At 37.0% G+C, this 27,984-nt stretch overlaps 2 protein-coding genes across 8 annotated transcripts in view; one reads left to right on the plus strand and one right to left on the minus strand.

Moving 5' to 3' along the window:
- The first annotated feature begins 521 nt into the window (after positions 1-521).
- Positions 522-15,483, plus strand: hmbox1b (homeobox containing 1 b). Of its 3 annotated transcripts, none has more exons than XM_067384450.1 (10): positions 522-657; positions 5,057-5,578; positions 7,064-7,149; positions 9,866-9,976; positions 11,216-11,369; positions 11,589-11,671; positions 11,794-11,889; positions 12,266-12,375; positions 13,077-13,160; positions 13,532-15,483. In XM_067384450.1, the coding sequence occupies exons 2-10, from the start codon at positions 5,058-5,060 to the stop codon at positions 13,673-13,675; spliced, it is 1,389 nt and encodes a 462-aa protein (XP_067240551.1). In that variant the 5' UTR covers positions 522-657; position 5,057; the 3' UTR covers positions 13,676-15,483. The 3 variants fall into 3 exon arrangements, with proteins under 3 accessions (XP_067240551.1, XP_067240552.1, XP_067240553.1); XM_067384451.1 differs by having other exon boundaries at positions 12,281-12,375; XM_067384452.1 differs by having other exon boundaries at positions 12,284-12,375.
- Positions 15,484-17,356: 1,873 nt separating this feature from the next.
- Positions 17,357-27,984, minus strand: part of kif13bb (kinesin family member 13Bb) — a 46,668-nt gene continuing 36,040 nt past the window's right edge. For 4 of the 5 annotated variants that reach the window (XM_067384454.1, XM_067384455.1, XM_067384456.1 and 1 more), the window contains 12 exons: positions 27,014-27,132; positions 25,413-25,589; positions 25,236-25,328; positions 24,646-24,795; positions 24,450-24,527; positions 24,326-24,370; positions 23,993-24,065; positions 21,910-22,043; positions 21,574-21,633; positions 21,125-21,271; positions 19,305-20,994; positions 17,357-18,181 (listed from right to left, as the gene is read on the minus strand). In XM_067384454.1, the coding sequence (XP_067240555.1) occupies positions 17,949-18,181; positions 19,305-20,994; positions 21,125-21,271; positions 21,574-21,633; positions 21,910-22,043; positions 23,993-24,065; positions 24,326-24,370; positions 24,450-24,527; positions 24,646-24,795; positions 25,236-25,328; positions 25,413-25,589; positions 27,014-27,132 (2,999 nt within the window). In that variant the 3' untranslated portion in view covers positions 17,357-17,948. The remainder of the gene's footprint in view (positions 18,182-19,304; positions 20,995-21,124; positions 21,272-21,573; positions 21,634-21,909; positions 22,044-23,992; positions 24,066-24,325; positions 24,371-24,449; positions 24,528-24,645; positions 24,796-25,235; positions 25,329-25,412; positions 25,590-27,013; positions 27,133-27,984) is intronic. The other variant, XM_067384457.1, reaches the window with a different exon arrangement.

The raw sequence follows: 27,984 nt of genomic DNA on the forward strand, positions 1-27,984 counted from the left end.
GGAGCTAATTTAGACAGAGATTTCATTGTCATTTGGTTGACCATCCAATTAGAGTTAACAGTGCAAAACAGCGCACTCTACTGGCCGCTTTGATATCCAAAACTCAAAAAGGCCGCATTTGCTATTTTAGGGTTTATCTTTCTACCTTTTCATCACTCTTGTTTCTTTTTATTTAGTAGTAAAAGGAGTACCTGAAGATATAATGTCCATATCATGTTTATCTTCTTCAGATGCCATCAATACCTCAAGCAACAGTTTGTTTATGCAAATAAGACGAACTTTAAACAGGGATTTAACTATTTTTAAGTTAATTTAAGGAAACTGTTCGTCTTTCACATTCACTCCCGGTTGCTTACCGGGTATTATCTTTAGGCTGACTTTAAAAAGAAAACAAAAAGTAAGAGAAACACATCAGTCAACCGCGTAATCACATACACACAATATGGCGGCGTGTTCGCGAAGAACTACATTTCCCGAGTTTATCCGAAGCGTGCGGCGTGACGTCAGCGCGGCTGCTGTCAGTCAGACAAAGACAGTCAGTCAGTCAGTCAGGGCGAGTCTTCCTCACAACATCACATAAAATATCATCTTCATCACCTGACAGAGCGCATTAAATGATCTGCTGCGCTGAGATATTGTGTATTTTCCTCATTCCAGGTATGAAATGTGATTTTATCCATGAGGAGAGTCAGTTTTGTGCTGGCTCGTGCTAAGCTAACTAGCCGCCTGGATAATTTAGTTCGTTTTGTTTATCTTGTTAAAAACACGCTTCGTGGTTTCATTTTAATCGACAAATGTATGCAGTTTAAATCCAGATAGACTTGTTTATCTGTCTAGATAGTTTAAATAGTAATGTAGTTGTCAGTTAATGAGTTATTTAGCCAGTTTTCCCAGTGTGAAAGTGCTGAACTCTTGTATTTATTTATGCATATTCTTCATATTTACTATTGAACAATCCTGCGAATTCCTGGTTGAGATTTATATATGCATGTGTGCTGTTATTTAAAGCCCTTTTGGTGTCTCTTTGCAGAGGTCAGGACACAGACGAGTCATGCAAAACTTATTTTTGTTTATATAGGCTGAAATACCACATTTGAATTATTTTATAACCGCGCGTTTAATATGTTTATGTTTCTTGTGCACGCTGACTGTCTTTTTCTAATGCTGGATATGCAGTTGTGTGTCATGCATAGAAATGATGGGCGTAGATCTGTGCATTTATCACTATCATATGACATGCATTTAGAAAATATTCATATTTTAACACAGTCTGGGCTTGCACGGGTTGACTGAAGACCCTTCGAATGCAATGAAGATGGAAGTGAATATAAATGAACGTTATTTGTCAATAATCCTCATTGATTAGGAGTTTGCTGCATGGAGTTGTTCTGATCTGCATTCATAACTTGAATTTCCAGTATCTGAGAAGCGTATAGAGATGCATTGAAAAAGATTTTTCATCCTTTTGCATGCTACAATTCATAGAAGCTCCTGGTTTTAAACTCTGGAGGTCATTTGCAACATCTAAATGAAGCAAGTAAGCAGTATATTAAGTATATTGCAGGATTTAAAGGTTAGATTTACATGTTTAAGTCTGTTAATGGTAAGAAAACCTGTGCTAAACCATAACTCTGTAGTTTCTGAAATGAAATTAATAATTGTTTACACACAGTTTACTATAACATGCACTACTATTTGTTTTTAGATTTTGGAAATGACAAATGCAGAACATGGCTGATTGTCAAAAACAAACAATTATTAGCAAAAAAAAAAAAAAGTGTTGCATGATGTCTACACAAGTAGTTGTTATGAAATGAAATGAAGAGAAGAAGGGCACATGGATTCTCATGTGGATTATTATTTAAAGCTTTGAGTGTGAACTCATTTGACTTGTGTGGATGCAGTCAGATGAGCTGATGCACGTGTGCATGCGGTGCAGGTTTGCACCCTTGACTTGCAGTCTCTGCAGCTGTGCCCTCATAAAGAGCCCTGCAGTGAACGCCTGCAGTATTTAATGCTCCAGTGCTGGGTTTACGCGTATAACAGCGCCACATGAGCACTAATGCAGCAGGGCGTGTGGGTGAAACCCCCTGTGCATGTTAAAGGATCGCATGCATGACATACTGTAAGGGCTTTTTCATGATGCCGTTCTGTATCTCTTTCATTGCACACACAATTTCTGTCTCAGTCAAAGCCTCACAGCAATGTATTTTTAGAAACCCACAGTGGCTGCCACGTTCCTATCACAGACTTTTATAAGGATCATCTGAGATCTAAGTGGAAGCAATTATGCAGCACAAGAGCTCTCAGAGCCTTTTTTTTAGTGGCAAGTGCTTTGGCTTCAGCTGTGTAAGGTTAACGGTTAACCTGTGTAAATACAGTAGGTCTGGAATAATGGAAAACTCCACACTAGTGAGGAATTTCACAGCAAACCAGCAGCGCAACTGGGACGGTTAAGTTAGAGGAGTTACTAAGTTGCAACAAGGGCTCCGGGTCACCGGTCCGTTATTAACTTTTCCATCCATTTTGTTCCAGGAACTGTAGCATAAAGATAAAATAAAGATTATTAGTAGTCAAGCATTGCTATTATTATTGCTCATATTACTTGGCAGATGATAAAATAGCAAAAGAATGTTTTAACGTGCAGCATAAGTGAGAACATGGTTAAAATGTAAGCTGTAGCCTGGTTGGCTAGTCATCTATTACCGCCTGGTAATAATACAACTATGCATAACCATTAGCTTAATATAAAACCATGTGCTCTAGATTAGGAGGTTAAACAACACATGCTCCATATTTGCATTCTGCGCCTTAATCTTGAGTTACATAAACGCCATACTCATCCGTCATTGGGTGGTATGGTTTCCCTGACAACAGCGACAGTAATTGCTCGTGCTTGCTGATGAAAGCCGTCTTGGATAAACAGAATTTTAAGTAGGTCATATGAATCCTGCTTTTATCATCATAACTCGACTGCCATGAGATGGCGGAGCGCTTGAAATTATAATTAATTTCTCGTAAGATCTAAGTGAATTGTGGGTTTGTTCAGAATAGCGTAGTACTTCTTATTGTTCTTGAAAGAAAATATGCAGTAGAAAGTGTATGGTATATATACTGTGTGCACATGAAACGCCTCATATATGCACTCGACCTTCTGTTTCCAATGTGACAGACTAAAACAAATGACTATGAAACTGTTAACTCAGCTGTTACCTAGTACAATTCAATAACTGAGTGAGTCACTGGATTGATTCAAACCGTATAAACATTAACTAATGCCGTTGAGAGTAATTTGTGAATCTGTTTTTATTAAGGAGAACCAGTGTCTAAAAGTCATTTGTTTAAGTGTTCAAAGGTTCAGCAAAGATGCTTAATTGCGGTACAGAAAACACTGAATTAAACTCTAAAGATTCAGTTAAATACTGAGTCCGCATGATGATGGCAATTAGATTTTAAATAATATAGTTTCTTATATTTGTCATTGTTATAAAGTTGTGAATTATATATAATAATAGTAACATTGCTTCTTCTTTAGGATTATATCAACATCATGCATTGTTTTTTTTAAAGTGTAGAGTTCTAAAAGTTAGGTTTTGTTTTACTAGTAGTTGACCGTAGGGGCAATTGTGGCCTAATGGTTAGAGAGTCAGACTGGTAACTCGAAGGATGAGGGGTGTGTGTGTGTGTGTGTGTGTGTGTTCACTACTCACTACTCCTAATGTGTGAGCACTAACTTGGATGGGTTAAATGCAGAGGACAAATTCCAAGTGTGGGTCACCATACTTGGCCTTCATATGTCACTTTCCTTTTTTTTCCCAAATATGGGTTATTTCATGGCAGTTTAAAACAAAGCTGGGATGATTGGATGTCACTCACTTAATCATGCAACATTTGCAGGGAATGTGTTGCATATTGTTGCATACTGTTATACTTAATTTTTTTTAATGCACACAGTATTTTTTTTTTTTGTTTGTTTTACTAGTGGTTGACCAATATGGATTTTAAAAGATTGGTTCACTTCAGAATTAAAATTTCCTGATTATTTACTCACACCCATGTCATCCAAGATGTTTGTCTTTCTTTCTTCAGTCGAAAAGAAATAGGGGTTTTGAGGAAAACATTCCAGGATTTTTCTCCATATAGTGGACTTCACTGGGGTTCAACGGGTTGAAGGTTCAAATGTCAGTTTCAGTGCAGCTTCAAAGAGCTCTACATGATCCCAGATGAAACGATAGGTCATTTAAAAAAAAAACTAAATAAATAAAAACCACAAATGCTTGTCTTGCACTGTGCCACGCATTACATAATCCTGTTGGAAAGTCACTTGTGACGTCGGTGGAAGTACCAAGCAAATGTTTACAAAACGAACGTGCAAAGACTAAGTCAAACACCCTTTACAAAAAAGTAAAGCGTGACTTGAAAATTACGTAATGCATGGTGCAGAGCAGTGCAAGACGAGCAATTTTTATTTATTTTTTTAGAAAATGAGTGATGGTTTCTCTAGATAAGACTCTATTCCTCATCTGGGATCATGTAGAGCTCTTTGAAGCTGCACTGAAACGGACATTTGAACCTTCAACCCGTTGAACCCCAGTGAAGTCCACTATATGGAGAAAAATCCTGGAATGTTTTCCTCAAAAACCTTCATTTCGTTTCGACTGAAGAAAGAAAGACACAAACATCTTGGATGACATGGGGGTGAGTAAATTATCAGGAAATTTTAATTCTAAAGTGAACTAATCCTATAAAATGCATTCTAAAAATCAGAATAATTCGTAATTATCAAATTATTCATAGTATTTAGAAGTGCCCACGATAACAATATCATGCGCGTTCATTATCGTGATAAATACCGGCACATATCTAGTTGTACCTTCTTTTTTCTTTTTTTTTGTTTACAATGGGGAGCATACAGTATGTACTACAACACAGTATGCACTTCACAGATTCACAACTCTGAATTTAGCTTCTGTTTGCTTCTTCTCCTGTAATGGCCATTGATTTACATGTGATTGATGTCTGTTGGGCAATAACGTTTGCTTCTGTGTCCCCTCAGAATGTCTCACTACACAGATGAGCCACGCTTCACCATCGAACAGATCGACCTGCTCCAGAGACTGCGGCGTACAGGTATGACCAAACCTGAGATAGTGCACGCCCTGGACACCCTGGAGCGACTTGACCGCGAGCACGGGGACAAATTCGGCCGGCGCGGCCCGTCGGACTCCAACACCACCAACAGCACCACCTCCAGCACTACACCCACCTCAAATAACGCTAGCAGCGCTACTATGGCAACTTCCTCCACCACTTCCACAGCGACGCAGACGCAGTTCCATGGCAACTTATCGCCCTCGCCCAACAACAGTTACGCCACGTCTCCACCTGCGGTCTTACCCTCGCCCGTCTCTCTGGTTGCCATGGTGCAGAATGGGCGGGACGCTTTGGCAGCCACACCCAATGGGAAATTATCACCGAACCGTTGCCCGGTAAACAGTGCGGCGGCAATGAGGTCGTACGGGCTGGAGGGGTCAGAGGAGGACCTGGATATAGACGACAAGGTGGAGGAGCTCATGAGGTCAGTGTGGGTCAGGGTTATTATAGTTAACTTAAACTAAAACCATACTTGATAAAACGAACGTTAACTGAACTAAAATAAAATATAAAGCGTGAACCTATTTTATGTCAGCACTTGACTATTCTTGACATTTATTTAACAGTGCTTCTGATCTGCCTGCATTGACACTATTCTTTAAGAGCTGCTGTGCAGCCAAAATTTATGTACCACTTATCAATGTAAAGCTGCTTTGACACAATCTGCATTGTAAAAAGCGCTATAAAAATAAAGGTGACTTGACTAATTGTCAAAGTAACATTTTCATTTAGTTTAACTTGATTTACTAAAATATCTAAACTTAAATTAAACAAAACAAGTTAAAAACAAGTTTAAAATATTACAATAGAGAACATGCAGTATGTACTACACAGACTTTGTTTTTCTAGCATTTGAGCTATATGGATTTTAAATAACATTACATAAATATTTGTATAAAGTTGCACAATTTTTAATAAAAGTAATAATAATAATAAAAAAATAATAATTTTATGTATGCATGCATTTGTAAATACATTTGCAACCATTTTAATTTCAGTCTGGAGCACAAAAATGAATGAACCCAAAAAACCCTCAAACTTATTTTATTTCAGCTATTTGTCAAAGCAACATTTCTCAACTATAGACCTTATGTAGCCCTGCCCCTTTTCATCACTGCAATCGTTGTGTTGTCTGCCGGTTTGTATTTCCACAACATAAAGGTAAGATCTTGCGGATTTACAAATGAACCGCTCATTTTAAAATCTTCCCAGTCCACTGACATTTATGACATCCGACATTACAATGCTCATGATACCTTTCGTTAAAGGGATAGTTCACCCAAAATTGAAAATTCTGTCATCATTTACTCACCCTCAAGTTGTTCTAAACCTGTATGAATTTCATTGTTCTGTTGAACACAAAAGAAGATATTTTGAAGAATGTTGGTATTCAAACAATTGCTGGTCCCCATTGACTTCCATAGTAGGAAAAAAAATACTATGGAAGTCAATGGGGACCAGAAATTGTTTGGTTACTGACATTACCACAGAACAAACTCATACTGGTTTGGAACAACTTGAGGGTGAGTTTTTGGGTGAACTATCCCTTTAACTCTACAATAAGTAAATCCACTTCACCAGCTGATTACTCTTCGACAGTGATGCCATAGAAATATACAGATCTACGCAAGTTTAAACACAAAATTCTAAAGATGGCGGCATGCTTGCTTGTAAGGTCTATATTATAAACTGAACTATAATAGTATCACAGTGATGCTAAAATAACTCTGGTGTGGGTCAAAGGCAAAAACCAATTCAATTCACTGTGAACCTGACCTGAATTTAGTGCTATCAAATCGTGATTACCAGGTGTAAACAGGGTCATTTTGCTCTGAGACAGTCTGCGATGAGTTTGATAACTGAATCTTAACATACGTCATGTTGTGTTTGTGTCCTGTGATGTGTGCAGGCGGGACAGTACCCTGGTGAAAGAGGAAATCAAAGCCTTTCTGGGCAACAGACGCATCTCACAGGCTGTGGTGGCTCAGGTCACAGGTCAGTCTGTCATCACCCCAGTTTGTAAAAGCATGCATTAATGCACTTACTATGAATTACATTAATGCACTTAAAGTCTATGGGCTACATAAACATTAAAATACACACAGGACAGCTTTCAACAGAACAGCTACAAGACAAAACATTGGGATGGTACTGTTATAAGGCTTGACAATAAGGACAAGTTTATCATTTGCATCATACATTTTTAAGTCTTGCCAATTTTAACATTCAAGAAGTTAAGACATTCAAGCACAAGATGATGTGAAAGAGAATTTTCTGTGCACACATCTGAAGCGTGCGCAGAAAGCCGCCTCTCAGACAGTGCTTTGTTTTGTATTACAGGTTTTCTGAAATGTTTTTTAAATATGCAAATGATGCATTATTTAATTAAATATGCACTCACTTGCATAAAAGCTCCAAAAAATAATTCTGAACATTGTACAAATCCAGGTTCAGAATTTGTTTAATTTTATAGACATATTAAAGGTTTTTACAGAGGGGATTTTAGATATCTCTTTTTATCAGGAAATACTGTCAACAGCCAGAAAAAAAAAAAAATATATATATATATATATTTTTTTAAAGGTGCCCTTGATCATGTTTTTAAAATATGTAATATAAGTCTAAAGTGTCTCCTGAATGTGTCTGTGAAGTTTCAGCTCAAAATACCCCATAGTTTTTTTTTAATTAATTTTTTTAACTGCCTATTTTGTGGGATCATTAACTATGCACTGATTTTCACTCGACCCCGCCCCCTGCCAATCGCATCTTCTTAGCCACACGAGCTCTGGACTATATTACAGCGCATTTACAAAGTTCACACAGCTAATATAACCATCAAATGGATCTTTACAAGATGTTCGTCATGCATACTGCATGCATGCTTTGAATTATGTGAGTAAAGTATATATTTGGATGTTAAACGTTTGATTCTGCATGAGTTTGAGGCTGTGCTCCGTGGCTAACGGCTAATGAGGAGAGATTTATAAAGAATGAAGTTGTGTTTGAATTATACAGACTGCAAGTGTTTAAAAATGAAAATAGCGACGGCTCTTGTCTCCGTGAATACAGTAAGAAACTATGGTAACTTTAACCACATTTAACAGTACATTAGCAACATGCTAATGAAACATTTAGAAAGACAGTTTACAAATATCACTAAAAATATCATGATATCATGGATCATGTCAGTTAATATTGGTCCATCTGCCCTTTTTTGCTATTGTCATCGCTTGCTTACCTAGTCTGATGATTCTGCCCTTTCTAATGGCTTGAATATGAGCTGGCAATGGCATAGGCCTATGCAAATATTGGGGGCGGAGCCCCCGACTGTTACGTAACAGTCGGTGTTATGTTGAGATCCGAGTGTTTTCCGGAAGTCTTTTAAACAAATGAGATTTACATAAGAAGGAGGAAACAATGGGGTTTGAGACTCACTGTATGTCTTTTCCATGTACTGAACTCTTGTTATTCAACTATGCCGAGGTAAATTCAATTTTTGAATCAAGGGCATATTTAAGGAATAAAATGTTAAATTATATCAGGCAAATGATATGTGCAGAAATCCCTCTGTAAAACCTTCAGAATAGAGATGGGAATAAAGTGTGGTGTATGTAAAGCTGCAGAAGTGGAGATTTCTGCTAAAGTGCTGAGGAAAAATCTCACGGCTTTTAAGACGCATATAAAGTGTAATAAAATAAACACTTACATGTGTATTTTGGATGTTTCTTTCCACTAGTCTAAAAGACAGTAGCTCAATATATCAAAATTGACCAGTGCCTGAAAAAATACCTAATAAACCTGCTGCTGTTTGTGTTGTTCATACTAATCAAACAACAAAAGACAAAGAGAAAATCGCTCACTGCTCTTGACTGAATAACTTTGTAGCTTTTGTAATAAGTTTTAATCTATATTTAATTTATATAATGAAGTATTGAAAAAAGTCCTCACCAAACTAGCAGAAATAGGAGTTCACCAGACGTTCATCTGCCAAGGATTGTAGTCCCACTGCTAGAGGGTTTAGACTTTACAACTCAAATAACACTTACAAAATGGATAGTTTTGGTCCTTGATTCTGATTAATTGAGCTGCGTTCGAAGCTGTTGTAAATTCCTCTACAAACATAAACCCGTGACCTCATTACATCAGTATTACTGCGCCAGAGTGTGAATAAAGTAAATAAAAAACAAAAATAAGCCGTGGTTTACAGTGAATATAGACAGCTATGGGGTGTTAGGTACAGCGCAGAGCAGAGCTTAGGGCTTATTGCTTTTGTTTTGTACTGAAGCATTTGTACAAGCAGAGTAAAATGATTGTCTGTGGAAAATGACAGCGTGTCACAGATGATGTTTTGCGGCAAGTGATAAATCTTTTGTTGTTGTTCCCGAAGATCCACAACCACAACAAATGTCTAGATCATTTTATTGGTCGTTTGGTTTCCAGTTTTGTCACACGCCTCTGTGTGAAGCTCATCTTTTTCCACATAGCTTTATATTAAACATTATGTTCTGATCAACTAAGATTTTGTCGCTTCACAGCATTTTTCTTTTAGTGAGGACAGAACAATCATGTACAATAGATTTAATCATAATTACTAAACAGAAATAGAATTATAAATGTTTTGTGTGAGATGGGCTGTCGTTTTATCATTATTCTGAGCATTCTTTCATCAGCCATTGCATTAATTTGTTATTGATTTCTCTTTCTCTGTCAGGCATCAGTCAGAGCAGAATCTCTCACTGGCTCCTCCAGCAGGGCTCAGATCTCAGCGAACAGAAGAAACGAGCTTTCTACCGCTGGTACCAGCTTGAGAAGACCACGCCAGGTTAACAGACTTCACTTGTTTTGAATTTGCTGTAGGTTGGTAGATCTGCAAAGATAAGGTTGAATCCAAGTACAGGCCGAATTGTTTGTGTATACTACCATTCAAAAGTTTGAGATATTGATGTTTTAATAGAACAAATTAACTTTTATTCGGCAAGGATGTGTTAAATTGATCAAAAGTGACAGTAAAGACATTTATAATGTTACAAAAGATTCAAATAAATGCTGTTCTATTCATCAAAGAATCCTGAAAAAAAAATGCATCATAAAAATATGAAGCAGCACAACTGTTCAGAAATGTTTCTTGAGCATCAAATCATCATATTAGAATGATTTATGAAGGATCATGTGACACTGAAGACTGGAGTAATGATGCTGAAAATTCAGCTTTGCCATCAGAGGAATAAATTTACTGTATTTTTGATATACGGAAGAGGATTAGGGCCAAGCAATAATAAAAAGAAAAAAGTTGGTAAATTACGAGAACAAATTTGTTAAATTATAAAAAAAAAAATCGTTAAATTTCGAGAAAAAGTCTAGATAAAATGTTGAGAATAAAGTCATTAAATTACGAGAAAACCGTTAAATTACGAGAACAAATTCGTTAAATTACGAAAAAAAAAACGCTAAATTACGAGAAAAAAGTTGTTAAATTACGAGAACAAATTCGTTAAATTATGAGAAATGTCGTTAAATTGAGAAAATTCGAGATAAAATGTTGAGAATAAAGTCATGAAATTATGAGAAAAAAACTTGTTAAATTGAGAAAAAAGTCAAGATAAAATGTTGAGAATAAAGTCATTAAATTACGAGAACAAATTCGTTAAATTATGAGAAAAATGTCGTTACATTTCGAGAAAAAGTCGAGATAAAATGTTGAGAAAAGTCATTAAATTACGAGAAGTTGTTAAATTACAAGAACAAATTCGTTAAATTACGTATTTGTTCTCATAAATTAACGACTTTTTTCTCGTAATTTAATGACTTTATTCTCAACATTTTATCGACTTTTTTCTCGAAATTTAATGAGTTTATTCAACATTTTTTTCAAGTTTTTTCTTGAAATTTCACAACTTTAATCTCAATGGTTTTATTTTTGTATTATTGCTTGGCCCTAATCCTCTTCCATATTGATAAAATAAATACAGCCTTGGTGAGACTTTTTTTTTCAAAAACATAAAAAAAAACTAAAAAAACTTTTGAATGATAGCATATATATATTTTTAATATTTATTTTCAGGTGCCACACTAAATATGCGACCCACCCCTGTATCTCTGGATGAGATGGAGTGGCGTCAGACTCCGCCCCCCATAAGCTCCGCCCCTGGAAGCTTCCGTCTGCGCAGAGGCAGTCGATTCACCTGGAGGAAGGAATGTCTCGCTGTGATGGAGAGGTAAGACAGACAGAAATGTCTGAAAAACTGAAACTCTTTGTCAGTGTTGGGTCTCAATAACATTTAAAATTAGAAATAAAATCTGACAGCATAATAAAATGCTTTTTTTTATAGCGCAAATCATGCCAACAAACTGGATGGTCTAGCAAACTTTAGGCTGTTTATAGTTTAAAAACCAGAGCTGTCCTTTTGAAATGATCTATTTTGTTCTCTCCTCAGTTATTTCAGTGATAATCAGTATCCAGATGAAGCCAAACGAGAGGAGATCGCCAACGCCTGCAATGCTGTTATTCAGAAACCAGGTAGAAACGCTGGTGTCTCTGAATCTGCACAGCTGTGTTTGTGACATTTATCTGTTGCACTACAAATTAACAAATTATTCTCGCAATCATCTCTGACCTTTCAATCTTGTTTTCCTGCCTAGGAAAGAAGTTGTCTGACTTGGAAAGAGTCACGTCCTTAAAAGTGTACAACTGGTTTGCCAATCGACGCAAAGAGATCAAGAGGAGGGCCAATATTGGTAACATGTTTTAGTTGATTTATTAGTGTTGTTACTTTATAGTTTTTATTTTAATTTTAATAACAAATAAAAAAAAAAAGTTATGTCTATATAGTTTTTATTCATTTTTATTTTAGTTTTAGTTATTTTAGTACAAGTTAAACTAAATTAAAATATGAAATGTTTCATTGGCTGAAATAAAAATACATTTAACTAAAACCATAAAATAAAATATTTAACTATAAAAATATAATAATAAAATGCATTTGAAAATATTTCATTGTCTTATGGTCAAATCAGTCAGGAGTTTACTGGTTTGTGTATTGGCAGTGAATCGTTTGCTAATGTTCGCATGTTGTGGAAGTGGTTTTAAAGAGTTTCAGATGTTTCATGACAGGGTCTTTTTTCCAAGAAGCCACAATTCTGGAAAGCCACGGGATAGATGTGCAGAGTCCTGGAGGACACTCCAACAGTGACGACGTTGACGCCAACGACTACAATGAGCAGGTGAGCGAATCCAACCACTCTGTAGGGTTGCCATATTTTTAAAACAAAACTCGCCCAATTGCTACTCAAAACTAGGGATGTGCAACAATTAATCGCGATTAATCATTTGCAAAATAAAAGTCTGTGTTTACGTAATATGTGTGTGTTCTGTGTATAATAATTATGTATATATAAATACAGACAGATACCTTTTATATATTTAAGAAAAATGTTAGATTTATATATAAAATATTTATATTTATATTTATTTAAAGATGCATAATATTTCTTAAATTTATACATGTATGTGTGTATTTATATATACATAATTATTATACACAGAACACACACATATATTACGTAAACACAGACTTTTATTTTGCAAATGATTAATCGCGATTAATCGTTGCACATCCCTACTCAAAACAAGCCCAAAACTAGCACAATCGCAGACTCCAATATAAATAGTGTTCCCAGGGAGTAAAATTCGCATTTTTAGTGGGGTTCCCTTGGTAAAATTTGCAATCCAGAGTTGCTTCAACCCGCGGACATGAAAAACAACCATATTAAAGTAGTCCAATTCCGCAGGAAAATCGCAGACTTGGCAACACTGTGACTCGGATTCGGATTCATCATCTTTTTTACTTTTAGATCAGAATCTGTTGAATGTGAGATTTTTATCACAATTGCTAGAGCTGATGTTCGTTCTGATTTCATTACAGGGTTGTGATGTTACCTATTTTGAAAAGAGAAGCGTGAACAGACCTTTTGGTTACTACCGTCTGGAGCCCACCTCACCAACACAGGTATCACATGAAAACATGAACATCACACACACTTTGTACATGCTAATAGTCAAAGCTCACAATGGAGTTACATGAAAACACTCTCAAAGAAAAGTCTTAAAGGTACAGAAGCAAAAAACAGCCTGTTGAATGCTTAAGAGTCGGAGAGTGAGAGTAAAAATGGCCACAAATTAAATTACGATTAACATTATAAGTACATTTCTGGGGATAAACATATCCACCCAGAGTGATAAATTGTTAAAAATTAAATCAAATCTAGAATTTTGCTTGTAAAGAAAACTATTAAAAAAAGACTTTTTTTGTATTTTTGTAACCTGACATTGAAAGTTTCAGTAACGCAGTTGCTAATTCACGTACTTGTCTTTATTAAGGATGACGCCGGTAATCACGCAGACCACCAGGACCCCATCTCTCTCGCCGTGGAGATGGCAGCTGTCAATCACAGCATCCTCGCCCTGTCCCGTCCAGGAGGCGTGGCCAGTGAAATCAAAACAGAGGCACTGGATGATGACTGAGGAAGACTGCAGGACGATGAGAATCAATGTGTGGATGATTGCAGACGTGTTCATGGGGCAATGACCAAATCAGCGCTCTGTCTCAAGCTTTTAGATTCTAATATCGCCTGCCATCGACACTCCTGCTGAACCACTACACAAACCCAGAGTACAGGACAAATGGACGGTTGTTCCACCATGTTGGTCCATCACCTACGCCTCTTATTTAAGCCTCCCGAACCCTTGCAGAGAAGCTGACCCAAACCTCATACCTCATTCCAGTTCCAGTAACTCGTATAATGTTCGTGTGCTTCCTGTCTCTGTGCTCCAGTAACTCTCATCCCCTCGTTCTCACGGATAAGCTCAAGGCAGATCGTTTAGGAGAGAGGTGAGTCTGATAGCAAAATGTGCAGAGACGTTTTCAGACGGCAAAGCTGTACTTTATTTCCGCTCTGGATCAATGATGAACTCTTCCATTCCCACTACAGATGTTCTCAGTTAACTGGTTTAATGTTTGTGCTTTCTTTTTGTATGGTATTTCATCAAGCAGCAATTGGGTGAATCTCATGAAAACTGTCTACACATTTCACCACAAATGAAAGGGAGAGAAAAAACTATGTTTTGAGGTCAGCTAAGATAATTTTTTGCATATTTTAAAACAAATTTTCCTCTCAATTTTCATTACTGTAATCAGGGCTTGACATTAACACCCGCCAACATGCCAAGTGCGGGTGTATTTCAGCAGTGGCGTGTAACGCAGTCATTCCTGTGGGTTGAATTTTATATATAATATATACATTTTTCAGTTGTAGTCTTTTAAAAAGGCATCTGAAATAATGAACTAAGTGCAATGTAGTGTTGTCAAAAAATATCAAATTTTTCGATACATATCAATATTGAAATATCTGATCACTTCCAATACTTATTTTCCTCAGAATAGATACACAATACTGCTCTTTCTCTCTCTTCTCTCTGACAGTGAGTCGACACACAAACCTGCCTCGTTTCATTTGCTCCAGATGAATATTGTTGGTGTTACAGGGCTTGAATTTTAGCATGGGATTGTGAATAATTTTACTAATTCCCGCAGTTTTTGTTCTCACACCCAAAGTGCGGCACATAAAGCCGCCTCTCACTACTAAATTCCCTTATTTTTCAGTGCTTATTACACTTAAACAGTTGAATACACACAAAATAATGTCAAAATGGCGGCCTTGGCGAGTATTCATGTAAACACAATCGGTTGAGAAAGAAAACGCATGTGTAACAGTATAATGGATCAGTGCATCAGGTCTTAAAGTGACAGCAGCCTAATATACCTGCTGCCAAATTATGAGATATTAAAAATATTTATACGGCAGTGTTTCCCCATGGTATCAAAGTCAAAATTGTCCAGTGAAAATGCTGAGTAACTTTGGGAAACCACTAGCCACAGTGGCTGGTGAGCAAAAAAGTTCATGTCAAGCCCTGTCTGTAATGCAGGAAAAATATATTTCAATTGAAAAAGAATATGGTAAAAATAACAAAACAATTTTGTTGGAAAATATGCAGAATTGACAAATTAATGCAAAAATGTATGATTTTCATTTTAATTTGCAGGAGAGTTTTTTTTTTTGTGAAATTCACCCAACTGCATTATACTGTACTTTCATGAGCAAAGGGGGAAAACTGAATTATAATCATAGTAAAACTTGAAAGATGTGGTTAGATAACCGCCAAAGCGCAAGTTATTCTGTGCAAAAGCTAAAGTCTCCTAGACTCTAAATGAACCTGCAAAGAGAGACTTCCTTCAGCTTCCTTTATTTTAAACCGTTCAATCTCCAGCATTACCCACAGTCAATTAATGCATTATTCTTATGTTTGTATTTATTTAACTTTTATGTTTTTATTAACGTGCAATTCACTCAAAGAGTCGAGACCGAAGCATCTGTTCTCATTGTGTTTGGATATTTAGATTTAAAGATGTCAATGTGAAATATCATTCCTCTAAAAATGGTTGGCTCAAGGCGACAGCAGTCAGAACTCCCCAGTGCATAATGACGCTGCGTCCTCAAGGCTTTATTATTATTGTGAAATGACATCAGAATTTCACAGTGTTCGAAAGAGACTGACTAATAAATGTTTCCTCTGCTGCCACAGAGATTCTGAGAGTCTGAACTCTCACCTAACATAAGCTTGGTTCCAAAATGTAGCTTAATGTATTCAGAAAAGGTTCTAAAAGAACTTTATTCACTCGCTGGGCTTCATTCATTTTATAAAAAGCGAGCAGAACAAATATTCGTAGAACAATTCTTGCGTAAATTAACTGCAACAGTTTTAAAGTCAATCTCACATAAATGATCAATTTCAACTCAAAACGACAGTTACGTAAGAATGGTTTTGACAGAAATTTGTTATGCTCGTGTCATGAATGAAGCCCTGATTTTATGTATCCTTCCTCTATCTTCCTGTGTACAATTGTTCAATTGATATTTACGAAATGACAAGATTTTTTATTTGATTGTTTTACACAGTTTTTGTTATGTTCAGAGCAGTCTCCTAAAGCGTGTCTGATTCAGATGAAGCACCCCCTTCACTTTAACTCACTATTTTATTTGCCACATTTTTTATTCCAAGTTTGTTGAATTTGAACATTGTAGCGATGTACAAAAAAAGCTCTTTCTACTGCTGTAATGTTCAGATGCCCTTTTACAGTTGTATTTATAGAACAAGAAAAAAACTTCCTTGTTCATGGCTGTGTGTCATTAGAGCCAATGTGCCAAACTGCAGTATGACGTAGAGTATTGACATTTATATTATCTCACAGTGACATACTACGAATGACTCAAGTGTTTGATTCCAGAGCAGCGAACAGCTTTATTCTGTGAACCCATGACGTAACCCTGCTGGTTTAAAGGGGGTGCTTTCCATTTAGTTCTTCAGAGTGCATTTTCATATGTCTATAAGCGAAAAATCTATAGGCTTATAAAGGCAACTGTATAAATAAACAGAATACAGTAACTATGAATTTAAAGATTGTTTGAATCAAATAATTATGATTTCAAAAGCATTCTGTTCTGAATCATCTGTATCTCCATTTAAGAATTTAGTGCCTTTTTTGGACAGTAGACTGTTCTGTAAGTATACTATAGTATATATATGAACTTTTTGTACAGTTTCTTTGTTTAAAATGACTTTTTTTAAAACTTGTGTTTATTTTAGTACTTTATCTTCTGGAAAATAAAGGTATATTGATGATCAAGTATGTGATTTTATTCTTTCATGACTGAGTTTTCAAGTAGGGATGCACCGATAAGAAAATTTTGGGCGATACCGATAACTCTTTATATTTGAAAGCCGATAACCGATATATTGTCCGAGTTTTTATATAATTTGAGAGCCTGATTTCAAAAACAAAAGTTTCGCCATTAAAAGCCATGTCCCAAGTGATAACGTTAACATTAAAAATAAACGTATATCGGCTGATACCGATATGGTGGCCGATATATTGTGCATTCCTAGTTTAAAGTGTATATATAACATCTTTTACCATTTCATGCAGAAGTCTATAAGAAGGCAAGGTTGAAATCTCTATATTTTTCTATATATTGATATACTATATACTACAAAATAATTTAAGAGTTTAAAATTTGTATATATATCTATATCTCAAATGTATAAGGCAGCAAGATAATAATTTAATAAAATAAGTTTATTACTCACTGTTGCAATATAAAATCATCAACATTATTATATTTTTGTCATTGATTTGATCTGCAAAATAAATTAAATAACAATTTGATGATAAATTACTCAATTAAAAAGAAACAAAATACAAAAGGTGCCAAAACCAAGAGAAAATACAGAACTAATTCACCATAATAACGCTAAAAAACACAAATCATTTATGAATAAAACTGTCTGGCACTTTTAATCTCCACAGGTAAAACCCTCGCACCTCCATATATATACTATAAAATCATGAATTGAAACGCTTAGTGAATTCTTCGGTGTCATTATTTTTCCAGGTATCCAACACATGCACATACTCATTGACACAGGGACCAGATAAAAAGGGCACTTTGTTATATTAAAAAACATTTTTAAAAAATACTACCAAAAATACTGCTTATTGAGGCTGGAAATACACCGCAAAACATGGGATTTTTGAACACTAGGCACTAAGTAGTGTACAGTAGATTTGCATTAATAAATCAAATGGCAGATACATCTGTGCAAGTATCAGTGTAGTGTTTCAGTGTCGTACCAATACTGCTGCTGCACCAGTTAAGTCCTCAGTACATGGACATTTTCCTCAGCTAACCCAAGACTTCCTATTCTCCCCCTTGCGTACTCCAGCCTCTCCTTTGGCCATCGCTGTAAGGGCTGCAAGGTTGGGACTAGATCCCGAGAGGTTCTGCTTGCGTTTCTGCCTTGACCTTTTAGCGGTGCCCGTTGCTTTCATGACCCGATCTGCTCTCACGAGGACGCCGTAACCAGGGTTGCAGTGGAAGTATTGGCGACCGCCGACTGAGCCATCATTTTTACCTAGAAATGAAGAACAAATATTTGGTGGTGCATACGAGAGGAGAACATCTGCAAATAAATGGTGCATTGATCATGGGATAAGACGTCATTTCTAATAATTGGAATGGCTGTGAAGTCCATGAAAGTGTAAATTATGTAAAAAGGCACTTGTGAGCCCTATTTTGAATCATACAAAACCGCAAGTCCAATCCATTGTTTTACCTACAAATAGTAAAGAGCATAATTAATTGGTAGTGAAAAATGAGAGGAGAACATTTGCAAATCAAATCAATGGTCTGTTGTTCGAGGGATTACATGTAATTTCTAATAAATGGAACAGCTGGTGGACTACTTCAAGGTCTATGCAAGTGTAAATTGCGTAAAAAGGCACCATTTTGGAACATACGAATCTGCAAGTCCAGAAATAAGTGCAAAATTTGGGACCAGTGCTGCGTTTCCCAAAAGCATTGCAAACCTGAATAGAAGTAATCATAGAAGCCATTGGCACCAAAGGTCTATACGATCTACTTAAGCTGCTTTTCCACCAAAATTACCCAGAACAAATTGTCCAGGAATTTCCCCCCCCCCCAGACCTGTTGCTGTCTGCATTTCCATCGCAGTCTAAAGTACTGTGTAGATTAAGTCTGGTGACGTAGGACTGTCACAATGTTCAAAATCAAAATGTTGCATGAACAACAAATCAGCATGATCAGCACCTAAGTCCCACCTCCAAAAGTTCCTGAACTACCCCACGAGTAGGGACCTTTTGAGAGGGAATTTTTTTTACCCGGAACTTTATTTAGAACCTAATTCCTGCGGTCGAAACACAACGAGTACCACCATTCCCTAGTTTCAGGGTAAAGTTCCTGCGGTGGAAACGCGGCTTAAGGCTTACAATGCTTTTAGGAAACGCAGCCCTGGCCAGTATTTCAAAAATGTGGTATTGTTCAAGGTATTCTCTAGATCTATTATCTGACACTCAAGTTATGAATGCAAATGTTCCTTACAAACATTTTTTGCCATCCACTGTCCAGGAAACACTGGTCATGGGATTGCATGTCCTTTCCCATGACTGAAATGTGATATGCATGATGGTAGTATTGCAGACTCTACTGATCTATGGTAGTTCAAGAGAATTACCAACCTGCTGGAACATCAAGTTCCACTCCAACCCAAACGCCTTTTGCAAAGTCAGTTGGTCCAACGTAACGGACTGTTCCAGTTTTATTGGTGCCCAGTGTCACATATTCCCCTTCTTTCAGCCAGTCGGGAGTCTCAAGGTTTTCCTCTGAATCTGAAAGGATCTCCAGTCTCTCTTGAGACACACTCAGTTCAGAGTCAACATGTTTAGTTTTACCCTCTTCATCTTCCTCATGCAGGATCCCTTTGAAAGACTTCAGGCCAGAGGACTTGACTCTGTGGATCTGGAAAGGGTTGGCGATGGGAGCGAGAGCGGTCTTGTTAGTTTGTTCAGGTCTTGATTGCTGGGAAGTTGCTGACTGCTTAGCACTCTTCACTGGTACAGATGGTTTTGAGGCAGCTGGTGGTTCTAATGGCGTAGATGGTACTGATGGGGCTGTGGTTCCTGATAGAGATGTTTGGCTGGCTGATGCGACAATGTCAATAGGGTCATTGGTTTTTTGAGGCGAGGGAGCAGAAACAATGAGTTTCTGAGGACTTGCCTCTAGAGGAGAGGCTTGACCATGTTCTTTTGATGTCTGGGATTCGAGAGCTGGAGTGGACTTGGTGGTTTGTTCAGGTTTTGAATGATTGGAAGGTGCTGACTGCTTAGTAGTCTTCACTGGTATAGATGGGTCAGATGGTTTTGAGGCAGCTGGTGGTGCTAATGGTATAGATGGTACTGATGAGGCTGAAAGAGATGTTTGGCTGGCTGATGCGACAATGTCAATGGGGTCATTGGTTTGAGGCGAGGGAGCAGAAACAATGAGTTTCTGGGGAGATGCATCTAAATGAGACACTTGACCATGTTCTTCTGATGTTTGGGATTTGAGATCAGGAGTGGACTCAATGATTTCTTCAGGTCTTGATTGTTGGGAAGTTGCTGACTGCTTAGTAGTTTTATCTGGTACAGATGGCTCAGATGGTTTTGAGGCAGCTGGTGATGCTGCTAATGACGTAGATGATACTGATGGGGCTGAATGAGATGTTTGGCTGGCTGGAGTGACAATGTTAATGGGTTCATTGGTTTTTTGAGGCAAGAAAGATACATCTAGAGGAGACACTTGACCATGTTCTTCTGATGTCTGGGATTCTGTAAACATCTGCTCTCCATGTTCTTGGTCAGCTTGGTCATGCTCTGGAGATGTGCTGCTTGTTGGCACAACCATCACACTGTCTGTTTTTGGGTCAATCTTTTTGGAAGTAGGCTTGTCTATTTTGGCCTCAGTGCTGTTGGGAAGAGAAGGATCAACATTTGAGACCGCACACTCAGAGAGAGTCACTGTGGAGACACTTGTGGAGATGTATCCACTTGAGACATCGCTGATAGAGCTGTAGGTGGAATCACCAACCGAGCTTTGCTTGGGGTCGACTGGAGAAGCAGGAGGAGGTGAAACCTCCTCGATCTCTGAAGGAACAGCAGGAGGTAGAGCCCCTTCAGCTTCTGAAGGAACAGAAAGAGGTGGAACCTCTCTGACCTCTGGAGAAACAGATGGAGGTAGAACCTCCTCGACTTCAAAAGAAAGATTAGTAGGTAGAACTTTCTCAGTCACTGGAGGAACAGAAATAAGTGGAACTTCTTGAGGAAGAAGAGGCAGCAGAATCTCCTCAATGTTTTCTGGTTTCTCCGAAATTGGAGTTTCAGTAGCATGGCTCTGAGGAGATCAAAGAGATCAAGCTAAGCATTAATATACACAGTATTGAAAGCATCTTTTAAATTATCCACATCACCAGATATTGTTCACCATACTAATAAGGAGCTGCTTATAATACATGTAGACTTACTATCTGGATGTCAGACGTGGTTTCTGAGGAAATGCTGGATGCCTCAGCTGTCTCTACTCCATCAGGAATAACCGGAAATATGGATACAAAGGCAGCAGATTCTGATTGGCTGTCTTGAACACTGTCTTCTGAAGGAGCCAATGGAGTCTTCAAAATAAAACACATCTAAATATTTTCAACTGCACAAGGTCAAATAAATTAATCACGATTAATCGCATCTAACAATTAAAGTTTGTGTATATATAAACTTTTATGTTAGATGTGAGTAATTGTTTTTGACAGCACTAATATATAATACATTTTATATTAATGTATTATATATACACATTATATACATTTTTTATTATTATTATTTAAAATGTACAAAATTATATAATGAACATATATATATATATAAATATAAATTTTATATATATTTTACTTTTCAGGTTCCAACTGAACAGACTAACCATTTCACAGCTGTTGATGTCTTCAAGACTGACAGACTGCACAATAATACGTGGCACATTCTGGGTGAAATTAAAGGGCAATACAAATATTATTGAGTATTTTACCAGGAATACCACACATTTTGCCAAACAACTTATTGCAATTATTTTTCTGGCTTTAAAAAAAAAAAAAAAAAATCTACATTTCAATGTTTTAATATTATTAAATAACCTACATCATTTAAATACCAAAATAGCTTTACAAAAACATATACCGTGCCGTGATAATATTAAATTATGCATTTCTAATTCTAAAAATAATTTGTGTAATATGTTGAGTCACAGCAGGTGTATTACCTGCTCAAAGGCAGAAAGAGGAGTTGGCTCTTTCTTCTCATCTTTCTTGGATAACAGAGACTTGAAAATCTTGGGGACAGGAGACACTAGAGCTTTTACTGGGGAGAAATAAGATGCAGCAAATCCTGAGAGACCTGCAGGGACATGGGTTTAAGGAGCGGCAGAAGAGAGAAAGATTGAAGGACAGAGGAAAAGCAGAGGAGAAAAGAGCAAGAAACCCATTTGAGCAACAACAAAAAAAAAAAGAGTGCAAAGCATAAATAAAGCATTAACAAAACACAGAAGCAGATCAGCGCCACCATCGAGAGCACAGCGGCTGAATTAAGCACATTACACTTAATGCCGTTTTTTTTCTGCTATTGTTTTACTTCATTACTCTTTGACGGCATGCACCAAATGACTGCTCCAAACACAAATCTTGACTGCTCCAAACTCCAAACACAAACATTTTTTACTGTTTTACTTCATTACTCTTTGACAGCATGTACCAAACAACTGCTCCAAACACATAAGCGCCATGCAGTGCTGAGTTCATGCATAGACAAGCAGGTCAAAGACACTTATCAGTAACAAATTTCAACAGCCATAGATCTTGAAACTAGGTTTAAGTTACCTGAAGAAAAGTGGTGCTTGCTAACATGCTGCTAGAGTTGTAGCTGGTTGCTAAGGCATTACTAAGGTGTTGTAACCCTGCATCCGAAATCTCGTACAAGGTACTACATTTGAATTTACTTTGTGGCCATTAAACAAGTGTCATTGTTTATAGTATGAATATGGGTAGTATGAATGAAATTTGAACGTGCTACATCCGCCATGTTGTTATTGTCATGTGACCTACCAGTGTCAGTTGCGTCACTTGACCTCCATTCAAAAATCCTCTCCCGTGACCTCATGGGATAGTAAAGTGTCCATCGTATGCACACTTCAGAATCTCACCAGACATAGTAGGTCATCTGGGGACTTTTCGCCTACTATTTTTCGAATAGTAGGAATTCGAATACTATAGTATTTCGAATACTTTTTAAAGTTTTTTTTTTTCATGTTGCAATAGTGTCTGGGATGGTTGCCAGAGCATTGTAAAGGTGTTCTGAGTCTTTTTATGTTGCTATATTCCAGATGGTTGCTAGGGAGTTGCTAAGCTGCTCTCAGCATTTTTAGCATGTTGTTATGGTGTTCTGGATGGTTGCTAGGGTGTTCTTTGTATTTTTATCATGTTGCTATGGAGTTTTCTTTTTTTAAATTTTGTTGCTATAGTTTTCTGATAGTTCCTATGGTGTTGCTAAGGTGTTTTAAGTTTTTTTATCCTGTTGCTATAGTGTTTGGGATGGTTGCTAGGGTGTTGCTAAGTTGTTCTGACAGTTTATGTTGCTATGTTATTCTTGATGATTGCTAAGGTGTTCTATGTCTTTTGTTTCTATGGAGTTTTTTATTTTGTTGCTATAGTTTTTTGATGGTTGCTAAGGTGTTGCTAAGGTTTTTTTCATGTTGCAATCGTGTCTGGGATGGTTGCCAGAGCATTGTTAAGGTGTTCTGAGTCTTTTTATGTTGCTATGTTCCGGATGGTTGCTAGGGAGTTGCTAAGCTGCTCTCAGCATTTTTATCATGTTGCTTTGGTGTTCTGGATGGTTGCTAGGGTGTTGCTATGTTGTTCTGGCAGTTTTTTATGTTGCTATGGTATTCTGGATGATTGCTAAGGAGTTTTCTTTTTTTAATTTTGTTGCTATAGTTTTCTGATGGTTGCTAGGGTGTTGCTAAAGTGTTTTAAGTTTTTTTTTTTTTTATCATGTTGCTATAGTTTTTGGGATGGTTTCCAGAGCATTGTTGAGGTGTTCTAAGTCTTTTTATGTAGCTAGGGAGTTGCTAAGCTGCTCTTAGCAGTTTTATCATGTTGCTATGGTGTTCTGGGTGATTGCTAAGGTGTTCTACATCTTTTTATCATGTTGCTATGGAGCTCTGGATGGTTTCTAGAGTGTTGCTGTGTGTTTTTATTATGTTGCTATGGTATGGTAACTCCATCAGGTAATGCAACCTCTGTCTCACCCAGTGAAGGTGGCAGACAGCAGAAGAGGAAGAGGACACTTACCTGGCTCTGAGTTTGGACTTTGTATTGATGATGATGTTGGCACAAAAATCTCCTGCTGACTGTCCCAAACACCCTAAAGAAAGTAAAAGCATGGATACAAACCACCAGTAAACAAGCTGAACATCTGTATGGACAGTAAACAATAATAAAATGAACATTAAAAATGAAACAAATGACTAAGATGCAAATGCAAATCTGAGTATACTTGATGTGACGAATTGTGTTAAATTATTAGTGCTTTCAGTGACCTAAAATAGTGGCATACTAAGTATTTTACTGAACCGTGACACAAAACAAACTGTTAGACCACTATTTAAGCCATTTTTTCCTCACTTTATAGTCTTGGCTGGTGGACAGATCTCTTCTGCTGCCAGAGAGCTGAAAAATAAACAGATTGTGTTTCATTTCTGGTTTAAGTTTGGGCTGATTTTGCTCAAAGACATAGCTCAGGTCTTACCCGGTGTACATTGGGTGAACTGAGGCAGCGTTTGGGAATCTTTCCTTTATCTGTCAGATGTTCCCTTACTGAAACCTCCTGAATTCACCAAAATACAAATATGACATGTAAATGTACTTTTGTAAATGAGCTTTTACTTATTTAGACATATACCACTGATACAATACTGCATATGTACAGAAGACGCATGTCAGACCTGTCTGAGACGGTCGAGCGTGAGGATGTTCTCCACGGCTAACACACTCCGCAGGTATTTCTCAATGGCGGCTTCACTGTCGGTTCCTAGGTTGTCAGTGCTGGTGGCCAGTCGGGCGAGCATCTCCCTGTCCTCAGAGCCCTGCATGTCCTGTGAACAAATGCATACAGCCGTTTCTGTTACCAGCCTCACATAGACTTATGTACAGTATAATTCAAAAGTTTGGGTCTTTTATTCATCAAGAATGCATTAAACAGATCAAAAGTGACAGTTAAGACATTTATAATTTTATAAAAGATTTCGATTTCAAATAAATGGTTCTTCTGAAGTTTTGTTCATCAAAAAATCCTGGAAAAGTATCACGCCCATGTATCACCTTTAGTGATTTTACTGTATTTTTGATCAAATAAATGCAGCTTTGGTGAGCAGAAGAGACTTCTTTAAAAATGTACAAAATCTTCCTGACCTCAAACTTGTAAACCGTAGCATATAGTCTAAAAAAAATCCACAATACAGCTCATTCTGGTCAAGAATCGCACACTTAAACAAGAGGAGACGGTGTTGCTTTTGTGCTCGTCCTCTTCACGTACCCCTGGGATATTTGAGACGATCTCAAACGTGACTCCACAGCCGTGAATTGAGCTGCGGTGAGACATCCTCTTAAAGAGACTTTGAGCAAAACCCTGCAAGCCGGAAATCAGATCAATAAAAAAACAGCACAAAAATAACATCATCAATTAAACACATTATCATATTAACTGTCACACCTGTCGTCCGGTGAGGTTCACGCAGATGCGTTTGCGTAGGACCAACTGCATTTGTGCGGGATGACTGAGCAGAACGACAATGCGGATAGTGAGATAAACCCTCTGATCCTGCCCTGTTGCTCGATTTAGCTCAGGACTATTGTGAACGGTGCAGTCCCATGATGCCTCTGCCTTCACCTGTGAGAAGATAGATGACTGACATCACAAATCAAAACTTTAAAAGGTTTTTCAATTCACTCTGGATTTTGTATCCAGATATGTATAGTTGTTCTCTTTTTTGATATTATGAGAGGTTGCTAGGGCATTGTAGACATGTTGCTGTGGTGTTCTGGATGGTTGCTAGGGTGCTCTCAGTGTTTTTAATCACATTGCTGTGGTGTTCTGGATGGTTGCTAGGGAGTTGCTAAGGTACTCTCAGTGTTATGTTGCTATAGTGTTCTAAATTGTACTAGGGAGTTTCTAGGGTGCTCTCTGTGTTATGTTGATGTGATGTTCTGAAATGTCACTGGATGTGTTCTGAAGTGTTCTGGACTGTTGCTAGGGAGTTGCTAAAGTGCTCTCAGTGTTATGTTACTGTGGCATTCTGGATGGTTGTTAGGGAGTTGCTAAGGAGTTCTTAGTGTTTTTATGTTGCTTTGGTGTTCTAAATAGTCATTAGGGAGTTGCTAAAGTGCTCTCAGTGTTATGTTACTGTGGGTGGCGTTCTGGATGGCTGTTAGGGAGTTGCTAAGGAGTTCTTAGTGTTTTTATGATGCTTTGGTGTTCTAAATAGTCACTAGGGAGCTGCTAAAGTGCTCTCAGTGTTATGTTACAGTGGCGTTCTGGATGGTTGTTAGGGAGTTGCTAAGGAGTTCTTAGTGTTTTTATGTTGCTTTGGTGTTCTAAATAGTCACTAGGGAGTTGCTAAGGTGCTCTCATTGTTTTTATCATGTTGCTTTGGTGTTCTGGATGGTTGCTAGGGAGTTGCTAAGGTGCTCTCTGTGTTTTTATGTTGCTGTGATGTTCTGGATGGTTGCTAGGGAGTTGTTAGGGTTCTCTCAGTGTTTATCATGTTGCTATGGTGTTCTGGATCGTCACTAGGGAGTTGCTAAAGTGCTCTCAGTGTTATGTTGCTATAGTATTCTAAATTGTCCTAGGGAGTTTCTAGGGTGCTCTCTGTGTTATGTTGCTATGGTGTTCTGGATCATCACTAGGGAGTTGCTAAGGTGCTCTCAGTGTTTTTATCACATTCATATGGTGTTCTGGATGGTCACTAGGGAGTTGCTAAGGTGCTCTCAGTGTTTTTATGTTTATATGGTGTACTGGATAGTTGCTAAAGCATTGCTAAGGGGTTCTTTATTATGATGATATGGTATTCTGGATGATCGTTAAGGAGTCTTTTTATCACATTGCTATGGTGTTCTGGATGTTTTTTCTCTTTTATTGTTAATTTCTTTTTTCATTTGGAAATGCCCCAAATTATTTAAGAAATGGTTTTAAATATCAGATCTATTATGATTGGCCATAATTTTGTGGCATATCAGTTTTGGTGAGGACAGAAACATGACTTGACAAAAGAAACTTGTGCAATATGGGATACCATGATGCAGAATATTCCTCACCTCATTCTCTTGGTGTTTGACTATCTGTAAATCTATGAAATCATCTTTATCTTCTCTGTTCAGCACAGCATCCAGACCTCCAGCCAGAGGAGCGGACAGATGATCATAGAAGTCATCAGCTGTAGATGACAGGAAAAAGCAACTCAGTGAAAAAAAGTGGAGAAAAAGCTGATTATTTAAACTTCATACAACACAAATTTTGTCAGCTGAACCTGATGTAAAATATTTTACTCAACGTCCCTGTGAGATTTTAAGTTAATATTTCAGTAATTTAACATTCACATTCTCACAGCTCTCTGATTGTCAGTTATTAGTCACATGACATCAAGGCTATTATCGTTAACTAAGCTAAAACTAAAATGTTCTTAATAAAGCTAAAATAAAATAATACAAATAAGAGACGAAAAACAATGTTAATGTTGGAAATGCTCCCTGGGCAACTAACTAAAATGTTTAAATTGAAGCACTAAAATTACTGGAAATAAATAAAATCTAAAAGTTAACTAAAAACCAGAAATAAAATACTTATTATAATACATATTAAATCAATATTATTAAATCAATATAAATACATAAATTTACACAAGCACATAAAAAATTATTAAAACTTTTAAAAATGAAAATGAAAACTAAAATTAACATAAAATTCAAAATATTAATAAAAATACAATAGTATATAAATAACACTAAAATAATACTGCATAACATGCATTCAACAAATTAAATTTCATCTATTATTAATAACAGTTTTATTGTGCTTGTTTTATTTTAAAATGTTTATTTTTTATTTTTACAGTTTTTATGATTTAATTATTAGTGTTTCAGCTGCCAATAAAGAACATTTAATTTAATTGACATTGACTATACTAAGTGATATTTGTTATGTATTTTATATATTAGATTGTGTTAGCTTTATCAACATGCTAATGTCAAACTCAACAATTGTGAATCAGATGAGAAGCGTGTGGAGT

The sequence above is a fragment of the Chanodichthys erythropterus genome, chromosome 4 (genome assembly GCF_024489055.1).
Source record: "Chanodichthys erythropterus isolate Z2021 chromosome 4, ASM2448905v1, whole genome shotgun sequence".
NCBI lineage: Eukaryota > Metazoa > Chordata > Actinopteri > Cypriniformes > Xenocyprididae > Chanodichthys > Chanodichthys erythropterus.